The sequence below is a fragment of the Halichoeres trimaculatus genome, unplaced genomic scaffold (assembly GCF_033239565.1).
Source record: "Halichoeres trimaculatus isolate MK-OKI-2021-1 unplaced genomic scaffold, fHalTri1.1 fHalTri1_scaffold_16, whole genome shotgun sequence".
NCBI lineage: Eukaryota > Metazoa > Chordata > Actinopteri > Labriformes > Labridae > Halichoeres > Halichoeres trimaculatus.
The window spans coordinates 11,218,340-11,236,321 of record NW_027437194.1 but is presented as its reverse complement, the minus strand read 5'-3'; the positions used below and the strand labels follow the sequence as shown (position 1 = coordinate 11,236,321).

General features: G+C 44.2%; 2 protein-coding genes across 4 annotated transcripts; one reads left to right on the top strand and one right to left on the bottom strand.

Moving 5' to 3' along the window:
- The first annotated feature begins 461 nt into the window (after nucleotides 1-461).
- Nucleotides 462-9,145, top strand: pisd (phosphatidylserine decarboxylase). Of its 3 annotated transcripts, none has more exons than XM_074689655.1 (9): nucleotides 462-579; nucleotides 1,293-1,336; nucleotides 1,493-1,629; nucleotides 5,860-5,994; nucleotides 6,166-6,267; nucleotides 6,373-6,496; nucleotides 6,699-6,842; nucleotides 6,925-7,142; nucleotides 8,345-8,421. In XM_074689655.1, exons 1-8 carry the CDS (start codon nucleotides 536-538, stop codon nucleotides 7,140-7,142), a joined length of 948 nt encoding a protein of 315 aa, XP_074545756.1. In that variant the 5' UTR covers nucleotides 462-535; the 3' UTR covers nucleotides 8,345-8,421. The 3 variants fall into 3 exon arrangements, with proteins under 3 accessions (XP_074545756.1, XP_074545754.1, XP_074545755.1); XM_074689653.1 differs by having other exon boundaries at nucleotides 465-579; nucleotides 6,925-7,085; nucleotides 8,345-9,145; XM_074689654.1 differs by lacking the exon at nucleotides 462-579 and adding an exon at nucleotides 664-800 and having other exon boundaries at nucleotides 6,925-7,085; nucleotides 8,345-9,145.
- Nucleotides 9,146-9,741: 596 nt separating this feature from the next.
- On the bottom strand, nucleotides 9,742-12,376 carry rnf224 (ring finger protein 224). Its single transcript, XM_074691105.1, has 3 exons — nucleotides 12,115-12,376; nucleotides 10,327-10,575; nucleotides 9,742-10,121 (listed from the first exon to the last, which is right to left on the bottom strand). Exons 2-3 carry the CDS (start codon nucleotides 10,567-10,569, stop codon nucleotides 9,786-9,788), a joined length of 579 nt encoding a protein of 192 aa, XP_074547206.1. The 5' UTR covers nucleotides 10,570-10,575; nucleotides 12,115-12,376; the 3' UTR covers nucleotides 9,742-9,785.
- Between the last annotated feature and the right edge of the window lie 5,606 nt (nucleotides 12,377-17,982).

Genomic DNA, 17,982 nt, shown 5'->3' with positions numbered 1-17,982 from the left:
TATGCAAAGGACCTCACCTTTCTTTAAGGAAAGAAATAACAGAGAACAGTCAAGATTTCAGTAAAAACACAAAGTAATACATGCAAACATGTGTTCAACCAATATGTGAAGAAACAAAAGAAATAGTAATACTCAACAGTAAAACAAACAAACAGATTTAACAAAAAACAAAAAAGAAATATAAAGACCATAAAAGAGTTGACAAAATTACAATAACATTTCAAAACAAAAGAAAAAACAAACAAAAAAACAAAAACAAAGTAAAACTAAGCTTTGTGAATTAAATGTGAAGACAGTTTCCTTTTAAAAATCTGTAATGAATCTTGCTGCTTGATTTCAATGTCACTCAGCCCTCGGTTTATCCTTGCAGGCTGTAAGGTCTCTGTCTGCCGGGCCAATCAGATTTCAGACATGGCGTGGTTTAGCCAATCACAGCGAAGAAAGAATCCTGACAGACCAGCTCAGGGTGAACGGGACCAGTCTGCGTAGTTCGTCGATACGCAGAGGGTGGATACGTCACAAACAGTGAACCAACATGGCGGCGGCCTTTCGGAGGGTGTGTGGCGGAGTCAGCTGGAGGTATCGAGACTTTTATTTGTCATTTCTTATCTTTAAATGAAACCAAAGAGACCGGCAAGATGTCACCGAGTGACGTTCTACCTCGGCGATTATATCTTTGAAACGTGGTGACATCATGCTGTGTGGGAGGAACCATACCGTGTTTACTGTCTGTCATAAACTGTCTGTAATCCTGTTTGAGTCAAGACATGGTGCTGAACGTGACGTCAGATGGGTGACAGGTAATGGGTGTGTGAGTGAGAGTGTTGACAGTTAGGGCTCAGATGTATTCATCTGGGTGTTACATATTTGCCTGAAGCCGTGAACAGGTGAATCTGACGTCTACCTGTGAGCAAGACAAGATGTTCTGCGTGTTTATCAAGATTCTTTACAGCAGGAAGACTACAGGCTAAAGGGAGCTGACTATTTAACACAACAACAAAGTTAGACATAAGTGTACACAACAATAGCAACAACATCACCCACAAACGTAAACAAGTAATCAATATATGTATAGTATTTAAATTAAAGACTGGTTGTTTGTCTGTTTCTTTGTGTTGTAAATGTAAAATAAGGATGTGTAGGGTCTTTATGGTCTGCTGGCAGAAGCTACCGTCTTCTGTGTTGTCTGCGATTTGGATGGCAAAGCTCCAGCTTTTAAATCTGAATCGTCTTCTTTCAGTTTGACCTGACAAGGAGCAACAGCTCAAAATCTGTTTCTTTTCTTCTTGCAGAGTTTTCAACACCAGCTACAGCCGACAGAGACTCCTCCATACAGGTCAGCCTGCTCCCTAGTCTCCTCTTTCTTACCTCTTTCTCTCCCTCACTTTTCTCTCCTACTCCTCACCTCCTTCCCCTTCTCTGTTACTGTTAAAGCCAAAGAGGAACTCTGTCAGCTCTTTTTACCAATCAGATGCCCCTCCTCCCTCTGCAGGTCGTATTTTCCTGCCCCGGCCCAGGCCCCTGCCCATCCTGTTAGTGACAGGCGGTGGTTACCTTGGATACCAGCACTACAGATGGAATATCCCACTTGAGGATGGAGCTCCTCCCCCTGTGGCCACACCCACACAGGTAAGAGAACAGACATCTGACAGAACAGAGGAGATGCCTTTCAGCTTTCTGAGGGAGTGTTTCCCTCATGACCATGGTTGAACCTGAGGTGGTTACAGGCGCCATGTTGGGGAGTAACCTGAGTTCCTACTGCTGGAAAGAGGATCTAGACCTCTTATTCAGTGTTTGAGAAATAATCCAGCAGTCCAGCATTATTAGTTTCAGAAATATTCCCCTGAAACTTCTCTGTTAAACCTTAGGAGTCTGAAATATGCTCTTTACTTTTACACATGGTTGTACAAAGTACATGATCCAGGTGATAAGCTGATGCTAAAGAAGTCACTCCTTGTGATGCTTGCTTTCTTTCCTCATTACTTTCCTGTACCATTCCATTCCTCCTTTTCCTCCTTCTCCTCATCCTCCTCCTCCCCCTGTTTTTATTGGTCCTTCTTGTCTCATGATCAGAGCCGCTCAATTTGAAGTGTTTAGCTTGTTTCCACCTGTCTCATGTTTGACCTCTAAACCCAGATGATCTGTTAGGTGTTTGAGAGCTCAGGTAACCTTCCCACAGTGGTGTGCCTGAGCACATGCTTCAAGAGAAAAGCCATGCATGCTAACTGTTTAGTATTAGTATGCATTTTTTTTCTCATTGGCTGGGATCATGGGCCAAAGTTTGTAGAATACTAGAAATTGCTAGGTTGTGCCAAGCTCAACTCTATGACCGGGGGGGGGGAGAAAAACAGACAGTAAACAAGTCCTAGATTCATTCCTCCATCCCTCTCAGCTATATTCAGGAATATGTATATATACAGTGTGACATCCAAGATCTTTGCTCTGTTTGTGCATGTAAACATGTGATGGTATCAGAATTAGAGCCAGCTGTGAACAGACACTGAAGTTCACCATGCTGTTATCAGCTCATATTACATGGTGATGTGGAGCAACTTGTTGATAAGTGATGTGGAAGGTGAACCTTTAGACCCACTACTCAAAATATATCAAAAATGAGTACATAGAATATCCAACATATATTAAGCAGGAATGCAACCGTATATGATTAAGTACTGAATCAGAATTTAGAAATACTTTGTTGAAATTACATTTCAGTTTCATCCCTTCCAAGACACATAAAAACACACTGTGACATGGGGAGTACAGGGATGGAAGAACTGTGGAAAGTGCTAGTGTGCCCGGCGCCCTGTTATAATAGATATGAAATGAAAACTAGAGGAAAAAGAGAAAAAAAGTAAATTCCAGACTTAAGTCCACTGGGCGGCTGTGTCTCAGTGGCAGAGTCTGTGCCTCTCTATCAGAAGGTTGAGGGTTCGATCCCAGCTTCTGCAGTCACATGCCGGAGTGTCCCACTGTTGATCAGTGAATGGCTGTATGTCTGTGTTTGTTAAACTGATGGTATCTCCCATCATTATTATCATCGGTGTGTAAATGTGGTGTGGTGAATAAGACTAGCAGTGTAAAGTGCTTTGAGTAGTCAGTAAAACTAGAAAAGCATGACTACCTGCCCCCCTGGTGCGGCAGTTTAATCAGACAAGATGGAGCACAAAGAAGTAAGTGAGGCGCTCAAGGCGAAAAGAATCTCTACCTCTGTTATTTGGTGTTATTTTGGTTACTGGTTGAATGACACAGCAAAAAGATGTAATTTTCAAAACATGCAAAGCAAAAGTGGCATAAATGTGCTATTTTGAATACAAACAAAACAGTGCTGTTGTGCTGTACATTGTTGTTTTTATACAGTAGGTTTGGATATTTTGAGCATTATTACGCCATTAAAATCCTCAGTAATCCATCTCTGCTTTTTTCTTGATTTTTCTTCATGATAACCAAGCAAGTCTTTAGACTCATGACACAACCTGTTTTATTAAATCGCAAGCACAATCGCAATCGCAATATTGTCCACCTAATCGCAACTTTTCCCCAAATCGTGCAGCACTAATATATATACTGGCCCATTTATCATTGACTATGCCCCAAACCATTTGGTCTGCGCTGCAAGGGACAACCTGCCATTCTGGACTGCTGGTTTACGCTGATGCTTTACAAGCTGTGTGTGGGTGTGTGTACATACGTAAACTTCTCTTGGTAACATGTTGTGCTCTACAAAAGAAACACTAGATTCAGCAGAGTCACCCTGACATGCCCCTGACCCAAGTCACCGTGACATGCTTGTCTTACACGTCATAAAAACAGACCTGTCTACCTTTTTCTGCCAAGACAGAGAAGGCTCATTACACGTGGAGACAGTCAGAGCACTCAGGTGACAGAGAGAAAGAGAGAAAGAGATTAGTGTCAGGTGAGAGTGGGGCGGGTAGTTTCCAGTATTTATACCTCTCTCTCTCTCTCTCTCTCGCACACACACACAAACACCCTGTCAGTCTTTTCCTTCTTAGGGAGAGCTCACCACTCCCCTTCTCCCTCTCTCTCAGTCTCACCTGAGTGCTCTGACTGTTACTATGTATCGTGGGCCGTCTCTCCCTTCTGTGGCCCTTGCATCCCCTTGTTGATGGTGAGGTTCTTTCCCCGTGGTGGGGAACACCAGGAGCATGACCTGCTCCGGAAGGTGAGGCGGCATCGTGTGGCCGACATCCATAAAGAGAGCGAGAAAGATGGAGGAAGACGAGGGGCCAGGATGAGCACTCGATTCAGGTGGGAGAGGAGGGAGGGGTGTAATAGCTTTAGTATCAAAAAAATTAGACAAACTGTCAGATATATCACATCAGAGAAGGGTAACATGCTAACCTAGGAGTCCTGACATCAGTACAACCACCAGCTCTGAGCTAAATGTCAGCCTCAGCCTAGATCTAAACTGCATAAGAAAAATAATCTTCTTGCACTAAATGGCAACACCTGCAGCGAAATAACAAATAGCACTTTGTTGCACTGCAGTTTTTATTTCTGTCTCAATTCTTGCTTGTGTTGTACAATTGCTTTAGACAAAAGTGTCTGCTAAATGAAACTGTAGAATTGTAGATAAGAAGAAGGAAAAGAAGGAGAGATATGAGATTCAGAAAAAAAATATTTTAACAAAAATTAGGTCAGAGAGGAAGTGAGATTAGTGCTCTGTGTGTATGGCAATAGCTTTTTTACCGGGTCAGCTATTTTAGCTCTAGCTCATGTTAGCCTATTAACAGTTGATCCTGTGCTAACCTGCTTACCCAGTTAGCTCAACACACTTACACACTCTGTCACTCTCACACACTCCCACATCCTGTGTGTGTCAACAGTGTTTGCAGTGAAGTGTTGTTTTAGGTTAAAGTTGCTGTTTGTGCTCATATTTACCTGTTGGTTGTTGATACAAGTGTATCAATAGTAGGTGTTTGTGGGTGTGTGTGTGTGTGTGTGTGTGTGTGTGTGTGTGTGTGTGTGTGTGTGTGTGTGTGTGTGTGTGTGTGTGTCTGTGTGTGTGAGTGAGGATGTGTGTATAACTGAATGCTGAAGCTGCTTTCATCTGGTGTTTTAGCATGTTAGCCCCACCATTAGAGTGCTAGCTTCACAGTGCTGGTGCTACCTGACAGACTCCTTCTCATCCACAAACTGGCCCCTCCCCTCCTGTAGCTCCCCTTCCTCTTCCTCCGTGCTTACTCGTAGAAAAGCTTCACTCCATGCTCCTTAAATTTCACCTTCATGATCAGACTCCAGGTGCCTCGTTTGGCTCTACGGCACCGTCTGAACGCGCTCCGTGGCAGCGCATCCCACCCCACCCCTTGGCGCCGTAAGCCTGTCACCTTCCTGTACTACATCCTGTCCGTTGGTGCTCTGCGGCCTCTGGTCAAACGGGTAAGACCACTGTCACCAGCTTTGTGCAGAGACCAACTGTAGGGGGAGACACTTACCCCCAGTTGTTTATTTATTTATTTATTTTAAGCTCCTTCACCACGTCTCCACCTCAGGTTCAAACTTCAGTCCCTCAGGGTCTATAATCGGCCTCTGCTGAGGCTGGTTCAAAATCACCAAGAGGTCACTGTGAGGTCATTGTCATCACTGAGAGGTCATGGGTCTAGTTGATCTATTTGTGCTGCATTTGAGGAGCACAGCCATCCGTCTCTTGGGCTTTAAGAGTAAATGTTAGCCCAGTCACACAAACACCCGCACCAGCAAACACACACAGACTCGATGACAACAGCCTGGCTGTGGCTCTGTGGTGCGTTCAGGTGTCCATCTAAAACTCTGTGTGTTACAATGTTAATCATACACCTGATGTCAGTAAATGACCATGTTTCTTGTCCAATGCTGCAGGTGGCGCTGTACCGCTCCTTTCCTACCCGCTTGCTGTCTCGGGCATGGGGGCGTCTGAATGATGTTGAGCTTCCCACTTGGCTGAGAAAACCAGTGTACTCGCTCTACATCCAGATGTTTGGCGTCAACATGCAGGTCAGTATTCAAATTTTGTCTGTTCTCCTGCAGAGGAAGCGGAGCCTAAAAATGTACTCCACTAGGGGGCAGTGACAGGTTACCGTCATCAGGACTTGCTCCAGTGGTAACTGATGTCTACTCTTTCTTTTTTAATGTTTGGTTTTTCTGTTGGTCTCTGCCGACCAATAGGAGGCCGCCGTGGAGGATTTACATCATTACAGGAACCTGGGAGAGTTCTTCAGACGACGACTCAAACCTGCTGTCAGACCAGTCTGCGTCTCCTCGTGTCTGGTAACGCTCCTCCTCTTTTTCCCCGTACTCTTCTCCTTTCCTGATCTAGGTGGATTTATTAGTCGTCCTCTGATTCATGATTTATTGTCTCTGATCTGGGTTTAGACTTCTCCGGCTGATGGGAGGATCCTTCACTTTGGTCGAGTCCAGAATTCGGAGGTGGAGCAGGTGAAGGGGGTCACTTACAGTCTGGAGAACTTTCTGGGTCCACAGCCACGGCCGAGCGATGGTATGACTGCGCCCCCTGTGACATAACTACCCTGAAAACTTCTCACCTATAGCCTAGAGACACAGCTTGAAGGACTCGAAGCTGGTCTTCACTGGGACTTGATGATCATGACTTTGGACCTGTTAATGTTGACTTTTGATGTGGGGCTCTAGTAGATTTTGACGTCCCTTCTGGTTCTAACTCGTCCCTGATCTGTTTTTAGATCCAGCCTCATCCTTCAGGGACCTCCTGCTGTCAAGTCCTGATAACGATCTGTTCCATGTGGTGGTCTACCTGGCTCCAGGTGACTATCATTGCTTCCACTCACCGACAGACTGGAGGGTGGAGCTCCGTCGTCACTTCCCAGGTGAGTCTGTGTGCCTGTGTTTACCTGTTTGCCTCCTGCTCCACCTGCTCTTCACCTGTTCCTTGCTTCTTCTCCTCATTAGGCTCTTTGATGTCAGTGAACCCAGGCGTGGCTCGTTTGGTCAAAGAGCTCTTCTGCCTCAACGAGCGTGTGGTGCTAACTGGCCAATGGCAGCACGGCTTTTTCTCATTTACAGCGGTCGGAGCAACAAACGTCGGCTCAATCAAGGTTTACTTTGACAAGGTGGGTCCAGGTGAAGCTCTGCCCCTTTTTAAAAACAGCAGGTTCTCAAGTGACTAGGTAATGGACCAGTAGGTTTCAGGTGTTTTTAGATCATCAAGCAGGAAGCGTTAAGGGTTTGAACAAGATCAGACTTTTAGTCAGACTAGAACCTGAAAGGTTGATCCAGGTGGTCCTCAAGTGATCATCAGGTGTTCTTCAGGGCCCTGTTCTACGAAGCAAGTTCAGTCTAGCGAGATAGCCTTGGAGCTACCTCGCTGAACTGAGCGCGGTAGCCGGCAATCTCGCTACACGGTTTTACAACGCTGGTTATCAACCTCATAAGTGGATCCAGCTAGGCAATGAGCGCGTGCACAGATATAAGGCGGAGCCCGCTGCATCTGACCAATCGCGAACATGGAGCAGTCTGGAGTGTCAGAGCAGGCGGAGAGAAGGAGCGCATACTTCACTCAGGAGGAGCAGGAGGTGATCATGAGGAAGTATGACGAGGTGAAACATGTAATTAACGTTAAAAGCAGCACTGTCGCCGCTGCTAAAGCACGGAAGGAGTGCTGGCAGAAAATTGCTGACAGTCTAAATGCGTAAGTGTAGTGGTGTAGTGCAAATAAAATATTTTGTGCCATTCTCATCCTGAAATAGCACTGTTCACCATGCACTTTTACTGGAACATGCAACATATCTGATTTAGTTCTTACGTGAATTTATTCATTTTTTCATTCCTATCGTGTTTACATTTTTTGTGAGACATGTAGCCCACATGAGCCCTACATGAATTCCTGTCACAATTTTAATACGGGCGATAAAATATTGTCATGGAACAGAAGTGTTGGCATTGAAGATCTTATTAGGCAATGAGAGTTCTTCATTCCCTTTAACTACCGTTAGAAAGTGTCATGTACTACCAACCCCTCCCTGGAAAACCGGTACCTTTCATAAAGGTGGTCATCCGAAAAAGAGAGTGGGTCGGTCTCCGATGTCCATGGGATCCTCTAAGAACGGACAAGCCATTTTTTCGTGAGGGCTCATTGGTCAGTGAGCGGGGTTTTTATAATCCGCGAGTTCAATCTGGAACCTAACCTGCCCTGGAGCAGGTTAGCCGTTCAGCGTACGTTGCCACTTGTACTCGCCTCGCTGAGGAGTGATCCCGTGTCGTAGAACAGGGAATCCGGAACCTATCCTCAAAGCTACCTCGCTAGGCAGTAATCCTGCTTCGTAGAACAGGGCCCAGGTGTTCTAAGGACAATTTTTTTTCTTATTCTCAGGAGCTTCAGACCAACGCACCTCACTACAGTAAAGGCTCTTTTCAAGATCGCAGCTACGTTGCTGGTGGAATCCAAGAGTTGAAGACAGCAGGTGCAAGTGAAGGGGGCGTGGTTTCAGTTGATGGAGCGGGTGTGGCCTTACAAAAGGGGGCAGCGTTAGGAGAGTTTAACCTTGGCTCAACAATTGTTCTGCTGTTTGAAGCTCCCAAAGACTTCACTTTCAACTTGGAACCAGGACAGCGAATCAGAGTGGGCGAGGGACTTGGCGGCTCCTGATTGGCTGACCAGCGTGACCAGTCGTGAAGATGACGACTGTGAAAGATTGACTCTGAGAAACAGAAGCATCGGAAAAATGTCTTTTTTAGAAAAGAAACAGCGGAGGAATTCTCTTTGGCAAGGACTCAAACTCCCAGGATGCCTTGTGCCTCATGTTGGGGAATATGCCAAAACAATCTCTCTTTCTCTCTCTCTCTTTCTCTCTGTTAATTGTGCTGCCTTTATCTCATTGGTCCAATAACCCATTAAAGCAGCAAAGAGCATAACTTTTAACTAAAATGCAGATTTATTTTTACAAAAAGTTCAGAAAAAAAATTCAGCTGTCCTCTGAAACTCTCTGAATGTCTGACGCTTTAATCTCTGTTATTCTGTCTGCTAGCGCTCAGCTAACAGTTGATTGGTTCAAACAAGCTAGAGGCCCCTGATTGGTCAACAACAGCTGGGACAAAAAAAAAACAAGTTTATGTTGAGTTGAACTGTGATCGTCTTTTGTAAACGAATAATAAATAAATGTTTTTCTCTGTCAGCTGCAACCTGACAATGTTTTCATTTAACTTCACAAACAAACAGGTGAGACAGATAGCCAGGTGAGACCAACATACAGGTAAGGCAGACAGGTAAAATCAACAGACAGGTGACACCAACAGACATAAGTTAGACAGACAGGTTACACCAACAGACATAGGTGAGGTAGAAGGACGGTTGACATGGAAAGACAGATAGGTGAGCTCAGAAGACAGGTGTGATCAACACACAGGTAAGACCAATCGGCAGGTGAGACAGACAGTAGAGAAAGACAGCTGAAAGACAGACAGGTCAGACCAGTAGACAGGTCAGCTCAATACAGGTAGGGCCAACAAAGGTGAGACCAGCATACAGGTGACACACAGAGACAAGTATGATACTGACAGACAGGTGAGAGAAAGAAGGGAAGCTTGTGTGATTCTGTTAATCCTCTGATTAGTGCATTTAGTGTAGGAATATTAAAGCACAGGTGAGTAGGTAGCGCAGGTAGCAGAGATGATCCTCTGATGGATTTCAGATTAACATGAAACTCTTTATTGAGATTTTTTCTCTCACAAGTTAATTTTTTGTTTTAAATGATCAAACTTCACACACAGGTTAAATCAGTTTGAACACCATTTGTCAGTCTCAGTGGCCTGTCTTAGCTCCGCCCACTGCAGCACGACCAGCAGCACAGCCAATAGGATGGTGGGGGGCAGCAGTTGCCGTAGCGATGGAAACGTGGCTCAGCCAGGCCTCCGTGTGACCATCCATCATCAGTCACTTCTTTCCCCAGCCACAACTTCCCATCCCTGGCAGTATCTGCAGGCTCCGCCCCCACCCTTCGGGCGGAGCTCCAGGATGACAGGGAGCAGGAGGAGGTGCAGGTCTGCTGGGCCTTCACCCCTAGGAAGGAAGCCAGGTCCAGGTCCAGACCGGCTGCGCCTCCTCTGGGTCTTGGCGTGTTCTGTCGACACTGAGGACATGGGATCCACACCTGAGGGAAAGAGCCAACACTATTAATGTATGCCTGACTTAAAACAATGATTCAGAAGAGTCAGGAGAGCTATAGGTGACTGAGCGTACCATGGTAGGAACACACTCTGTACAAAAATCTGTACCATTTACTGATCACCTGTCCTGATACTTCCTATGATTACCTGTCCTGTTTGTCAGGTGCATGTGATGATATCATCATTAACCTGTTCATTGATCACTGTGTCCAGCCTCTTCAGGCAAGCCTGGCAGAAGGAGTGGCCACAGTGCAGTCGGCGTGGCAACCTGGTCATGAGGTCATAGCTGCCGAAACACACGATGCACACCAGGTCCTGTCTCCTCAGTGACATCATTGTCTCCATGGCAACTGTGGGTGGTGAGGGGAGGGGCTGACAGGTAACCTTCTCTTCCTCCCCATCTTCTTCTTCTTCAGTCCTGTAGTTCGACATCCTGTCCTAAAAGATAATCATTAGCATCATGTTGCTAACTTGTCAGCTCCAAACAGACCCTTACTCATACATACTCATCCTTCCCCCTCCTTTCATGTCCTCGCTCATCTGCACTTCCTTTAACTAAACTTCTTCATCCTAACGTGTCCTTCCTCATCCTGACTCGTCCAGTACTTTTTCTAGTTCACTTCTGTCTAACCAATTTTACTCACCTTGACATGTCCCAACTTTTCGTAACCTGTCCTGACTCCTCCTGACTAGTATTGACCTGGCCTAACTCATCCTGAGTCCCCCTGACTCATACTGACTTGTCCCAACTACTCTTAACTTGTCCTGACTCTTTCTTACCCATCCTGACTCCCCCTGACTTTGCCCGACTCTTCCTAACTCATTCCGACTCGCCTTGACCAGCAGGGACTTGTCCTGGTTTTTCCCATCTTGCCCTGACTTGTCCTGACTCTATACTTTATTTTAACTAGTTCTGACTTGTTCAGACTTGCCCTGTTTGTCGTGACTTGTTCGGACTCACCCTGACTAGCTCTGACTTATCCCGACTTGTTCAGACTTGACCTGACTTGCCTGATTCGTCCTAACTTGTTTCAACCTTGCCCTGACTTTTCCTAACTCACCTGTACTTGTCCTGACTAGTTCTGTCTCTTTTGAACTTATCATAACTGGCCCTGGCTTATCCAGACTTGTTTAAACTTGCCCTGACTTGTTATAACTCACCCTGACTTGTCATAACTTGTCCTGACCTTTTTCAACTGACTCTGACTTTTCCCAACTTGCCCTGACTTGTACTAACTGGTCCTGACATATCTGACTTGTTCTGACTCCACCTGACTTGTGCTGACTTATCCTGTCTTGTTTCGACTTTTCCTGACTTTTTTTTGACTCTACCCGACTTGTTACCATGTGCCCAAGCTTGGTTTGTGCTTGATGTGTCCGCAAGGTCCGTGCAGTTTTGTGCAGATAAATTAAGTCATTTTAGAAACCTCACCCCCTCATGTAGTCCTTTACATGCAGGAATTCTTTGGGTTGCGCACCTCCAAAAAATTCCGACTCTCTTTCGGACACATGCAGATGAATTGGAGCTCCTCATGAAGTACAAAATATGGCATTTATATGATTTATCATGCAGAGATCACAATGATAAATGTGTAATGAACAGTTTCTCCACTGAAATTGTGGTTAAATTTGGCAGAGAAGAGGAATTAGGGAAAATGTAGTAAACAGAGAAAACAACTTTTTACTCTAATTTAGTACTGTGATAGATGTGCATTTGGGACACACTGCCCCCTACAGTTTGGTAACAGACGCCACTTGGAGTGTTAAAAAGTATAAAAGCCAGAGACACTCTCTTGTACTGATTCTGCAGGTCTTATTTCTGTGCCTCACATTCATGCAGAAAGCATAACTAAGCCTTTACTTGACTTAACCACAAAGTTAGCCTAGCATGGCTGAGGCTAGATATGTGGCCAATGCTAAGCTAATAGTTAAGGCTAGCTGCACAGATTGGACAGATCTAAAGAAACAATAACTTACCTGAATATTATTTTTCCTGTAAGCTTACATCACATCCTGTCTTCCTCTTTTTCTCTTGTTTTTACTCTTTCTCTTGTCCTGCCGTTTGCCGTCTCTTGTTCTTCTGTTTTGTTCTCTTTCTTTTTCAGTCTCTCTTCTTTCTTCTCTTGTTTTCTTTATTTTAAATCTTTATCTTTTTTAACTCTCTATCTCTGTTCCTCCTTCTTTCTCTTCTCTCATTATTTCTCTCCTCTATAGTCCCTCTTTCTCGTTCCTTCACTCTTTCCTCTCCTCGGTGTGTTCATTTGGTCTCCTGTCAGGGAGAGAGGGAGTCAGCTCTATCAATAATTCAGCCTTGCTCACCCTCAGACACTTTCTTTCTGTCTGTTTTTATCGTTAACTGGTTTTATTGATCTTTTCAAACTGTAAAGTGATGAACACAGTGACATGAATTGTGACATTAAGGAGCTGATAATCAACACAAACATAATTAATCCAACTAATCAGAATAAAACAAAACTACACATAGATAGAGACTGTTCAAACAACTCCTCAACAACCAATCACAGCACGGCTCACTATATTTCAATACCATCCAAATAATTTTTTAGCAACAACAAAATGATCCTCTGAGAGAAACCTTATCAGCTGATCTCAGGTCAGCCTATCAGGTTACACCTCAGTGTGGACTCACAGAGGTTACCTGGCAACATGGGGGGAGGAGAAGGAGAGACCAGAGCAAACAGGAGCTGCACTTGGTCCCAAACAGGAAGTACACTGTGGCAGAATATCTGAGCACTGTGGCTGATCCACAGCCCAGGAGATTCTTGACCAGTTACAGACTCGGCGAGCACAGCCTGGCCATCATAAGAGGCCCACTGAACCCACACACACATGTGCAGACTCTGAGAACAAGCCTGATGTTCACAAACTCTCATACCTGCTTGGGGAAGTAAAGCAATGTGCAAACACAGCAACTAGATCATACACTGTTGTGGCAAGATAAGGAATGGTAGCAGACTAAAACCATCGTTTGCAGTGACTGAGAGTGTATGTCCAGGCTTTTGATTGGTACTGTATATGTATACATAAAATACTGTACACTCTGCAATCCCATTTTTAACACTTTTAAAAAGGCTGTGAGGACTATCCACTTGAAGTGGACTGTAGTGACTCCTCTTGTCCTGGTGTTCCCTGGAACATTGTTGTGATGACGTGACTCTTAACAAGGCATGTGTTTGTTTTGAAGTAAATGACTGGAAACAGGATCCTCTTCTTCACAATACTTTTTTTGTTCAAGAAAAGATTTTTTCACCGGATACAACATGATAAGGTAGTGTATTTATCAACAGTTATGTAGCGATGCCGTTTAAAAAGTGACAACAAGCAAACGTAAGTTTGTCCAATGATTAAAGCTATGGTCTAAGATCTGAAACCCAGTTTGGCTGACGAGACACATTTGAAAAACGCAGCCTCACTCACCCCTCCCCTCCATTTTCCAAGTTCCCGCCCCCCAGCTTGTATCGCCCTTCTTTGCCCTCTAACAACACGCCCCCTCCGACAGAGCAAGAAGTGGCCGGCAGAAAATGTAACAAACACGACAGTCATCTTCCTTGTAACACACAATGGTAGCTTTTACAATTGGACCGGCGCAATCAAAACCATGAATTAGCCGGCGAAGCAGGTCTGGCGTTGCCACTGCCAGCTGATCAGAGCAGAGCCGACTGTGGGCGAGGCTTTACCTTTCTCGGCGTGTCTTCACCAGCTCAGTTTACAATGCTAAAGATGTGTGGCTAACTTGTGCTAAAATCTATTGACAGAGTCGACCCGTTCCAACCAGCAGCATTCAGTCATTAGCCAGTACAGGCTTACCAGAGTTATTCAGCTGACATCTCCCACTGTAGTAAACAAAGTCATTACCTGTTCAACAGAAACTCAGCTGTCTCGGCGTCAGTCTTCAGTCCCAAATCCCTCTGCAGCTTTTTCCACCGGTCGTACATTTCTACAATATTCAGTCTCTGTTGGCACCTGTATCGCTCATAGTTCCTCCTTGATTCAGCCTTTTCCTTGAAACTTTTTTGTTTTCTTCCATTCCTTGTGGAGGGTAACAGTAACAGCTTCCTGGTTTCGGTCTTCTCTGGCTCCATGACGCTTTGGTAGCTGAGCAGCTAGCTGACGTGAGAGGGGTAGTGGGGAAGGATCATGGGCATGATGGTGCAAAGAGAGAGAGACAGGGGTTTGGATGGACTCACGGACCAATCCGAACCGTCCATGCCATGCTCGGTTCGGATTGGTTGACTAGTATGCAGCTTTGCAGCAGATATACTGAATGGATTTTTTTCGTTCTTTTTGGTCTTTATATTGTGTAGATTGGACCATAGGACTGTACCAGCCCTATAAACGGTGTTATTAAGATGTACAAAACTTCCAAATCGTACCTCATAGCTTTAAGCAGCCGGATATATTTAGTGCTGCTGACAACCAAGTGCTTTGGGGCATGTCCATAATGTATGCAGAGTGTATGCATGTACCAAGCAGTGCTAACGTAACCTCACTCTTTAGATAACTGATAGACTCTCAAGTTTGAATAGACCACTGCAGAATAACTGCTGCATGTGGATTAGCGTGAACATTATCACAAACAGTTTATTCCGTGCTTTAGCCTGTGGCTTGTGCTCTATCACTCTCCTGTTAGCTTTCTTCTGCTCGACTTCAACCTGACAGTTCAAATCAAGTGTCCACCATTGCTACAAAATAAATCCAAGAAATCTTTTTCAGCGGAGAAAAGCCCAGAACTTTCTTCTTACTTCAGGTCCTGTCAAACTTGAGATGGAAGCTGAGAAATAGCATTTAGAAAAAACCTATGATGAGGCTGATAATCTCAATTGAAGCTATGGATTATGATCAGAGGTTAGACTTTTTCAAGATTACCAAGGAAGTCCTCACAGGGACTTAAAGTCAATTGTTTTGATTTTTTTAACATCCCAAATGTTCAGAGAGAAAGCTAATTTTTTAGCTTTGTTTTTATTCTTTTTGCACAGCATGCTTGTTGCATGTCTGTAGGGTGTGTTAAACTGTGTGTACATTTGTTCTATGTCACGCTTGCTTTGGCCGGGTAAATATCTGTTTGTCATCCCATTACAGCTTTTTGAATTGACTTGAATTGAAATGAGAGGAGGGGGAGAAAGAAAAAGAGAGAAAGGAAGAGACAGACAGAGGCGGCAGAACACTCCTGAGGGGGCGTGGTAAAATGTCCTGGGTTTGAGCTGTCAGGCTGAGCACAGGCTGCCTGCAGACAGGACTGAGGGCTGACACTTGTAATACTTCTTTATTTATTTATTTATTTTTACTCTGTGTGTTAATTAGTATGTTGATTTTTTTAGGCTTTGTTCACAAACAGAGAAGGCATTATTTCAACAATCAGAACTCTGGTGGTCAATTTAAATGCTTTATAATCATAAATTACATGCATGACTCCATATCTCTTATTTTATTTTTAAAAGTTAGGAACAAACAGACAACCAATCTGATTTGTATTTGATTCCTCAATGTTCAAATGTTAATATAAAAATATGAATAATATAATAAGACAACGGATGGAAATACAGCGCCACAACAAACCAAGAAGTAAAAAAAAACCTTGTTCCATCATCATTAGTTCATATTCACAAATACAAACATGTTCACTTTTACAGCTTTGAGAACATTTATTTAAAGATAACAGGAGAACAAACTTAGCATGTTGCGTTCAGAGGTTTAAACAAACAGTTTAAAAGTAATCCACTTCTTCATTCCTCTGTCACCTAAAAGAAACATTCATTAATGCATTCCTCCATCACCTGAAGGAAACATTCACACCTTCATTCCTCAGTCACCTGAAGGAAATATTCACTCCTTCATTCCTCAGTCATCTAAAGGAAACATTCACACCTTCATTCCTCCTTCACCTGATAGTCTTTCAGTTTTTTTTCTCCGCCTCTTGGCACAGTATAAAAATAAAACAGCTTCTGGGGATTTTGTTAAGATTTGTATTAAAACTTCTGTGAAGAACTTTGAGTTGGTGAGTTTTGGCGCCCCCTGTGGGTGGTGATATGTCTGTGCTGACTGTTTTCTAAGCATACAGTCATGTTTTCTCACATAAATTAATGTTTACATTAAGTCAAACAGAAAGTGTTTGTTAATTGTTTATCTTATCGAAAATACTTAACGACTTTTCCATGTATCTTCACCTTCTCTCTTTTTTCTTTCCTACTTCACGTCCTCTGTTGCTTCCTTGTGTCCTTTGTTGTTTCCTTAGAGCAAGAAAGGAAACATACCAAGTAAATTCCTTAGCGAATCACAGTCCTCCTTCTGCTGTGACATCACTTCCTTCTCCTGCAGCGGTAGCAGCAGGCAGGGCACCTCCCGCCCTCTTCTTCTCCTCCAGCCTCCTTCACCACATATGGTGGTGGTGGGGCTGAGCTTGATACACCGTATGGATTCCCATCGTTACTGCTCATAGCCATTGGATTGGCTATTACAGTGGCGTCATCAGAGGGGCGGATCTTAGCCCGTGGAATGTGCACTTCTCCGTACGGATTCTCCAGGGAAACTTGGATGTTTGACATGACAACCTATAGAGGGGCAGAGCCAAATATGGGAAATCGACCAACCAATCAGCCAACTGTCCAATTAGAGGACACCAGGAGGTCAGGCTGAGAGAGCTCTGTGTAGGAGAAAAAGGGATAAACATGACTGAGCAGAGAGAAAGAGCAGAGGGTAAGGAAACAAGGAGAGAAGGTAACAAGTAAAGAAGTTCATAAAGAAGATTTATCTTCACGTACACAATCACGCTGCTAACTGGATGGATGCTAACATGCTAACAGTCAGGTCGATGATGAAACGTGGAGACAAAAAGAACAGGTCTGTGTGCTCTATCCACAAATCCAAAGGCTGCAGATTAAAAATAAAGTCCATAAACTGCAGTTCTTCGAGTTTCCACTAGTGTCTGTCTCCATGAGTTAGTCCCCAGAGCTCTATATTAAAAGAAACCGCAATTCCCTGGGTGTCCACTAGAGTCCTTCTTAAAAGATCTTTCATCATCAGGTCTAAATGCTGGTCTCATCTTCTTCTTCTCCAGTAAAATAACATCCCTCTCTTTGTGATATAAACACATTTATTACAGTAAAATTCAGCTGAAGATGCTCAACATAATGCTGATCACATGACATTATTAACCCCACCCACTCATGTCAGCACATCCTGACATAGAGGCTGGTAGAAAAATAGACAGGTGGAAAAGTTAACACCTGTAGCTCACCTGAAAATATAATGTGGATATATTCACCAACCCAGCCCTCCTTGTGTATCACCCCCACCCCAAACCCTGTTGAAGAAGTGATCATTACAGAACTAGTGCTCAGTGTCAGTGGAGTCAAACCTCCTGATTGTTCACATTAAGCATTTAACTCCAGTTAGAGAGAAAAACAGGTAACTTTAATTCACCTGACTCACCTGTTCACACCTCCACACTTCTGTTCTTCTTCTCCTCTTCCTCCTCTCGATGAGTCTTTTTAAAGAGGACTGTAGTTCTGTTTCTTCTTCTCTGCTCCTCCAGCGTCTGACTTTAAGGACACAAACTGGGCAAACAATGAAATCTGTTTCTCCCTCTCTCCTTTTCACTGTGTGGAGCTCACTCACCCGCCTTGCCCAAACCTGTTTTACCTGCTGACACTCCCTCTCTTTCTCTGCATTCCCTGTTGCTCCACTTCCCCACAAACACCACCTTCAACCCACCTGTAGTCTCTGTCTCTCTTTGTGTCTTTTTTCTCTGTCTCTGACATCAGCCTTTACTTATTCCTCTACCTGTCCTTTTACCTGTACCAGTCCCCTACCCTGTCCTTATAACCT

Coding starts and splice junctions, on each gene's coding strand:
- pisd (XM_074689653.1), top strand. CDS start 536: ATGGCGGCGGCCTTTCGGAGGGTGTGTGGCGGAGTCAGCTGGAG. Junction 6,268..6,372: donor TCTGCGTCTCCTCGTGTCTG/GTAACGCTCCTC, acceptor ATCTGGGTTTAG/ACTTCTCCGGCTGATGGGAG. Junction 7,086..8,344: donor TCAAGGTTTACTTTGACAAG/GTGGGTCCAGGT, acceptor TCTTATTCTCAG/GAGCTTCAGACCAACGCACC.
- rnf224 (XM_074691105.1), bottom strand. CDS start 10,569: ATGTCGAACTACAGGACTGAAGAAGAAGAAGATGGGGAGGAAGAGAAG. Junction 10,122..10,326: donor ACACAGTGATCAATGAACAG/GTTAATGATGAT, acceptor TCTTTCCCTCAG/GTGTGGATCCCATGTCCTCA.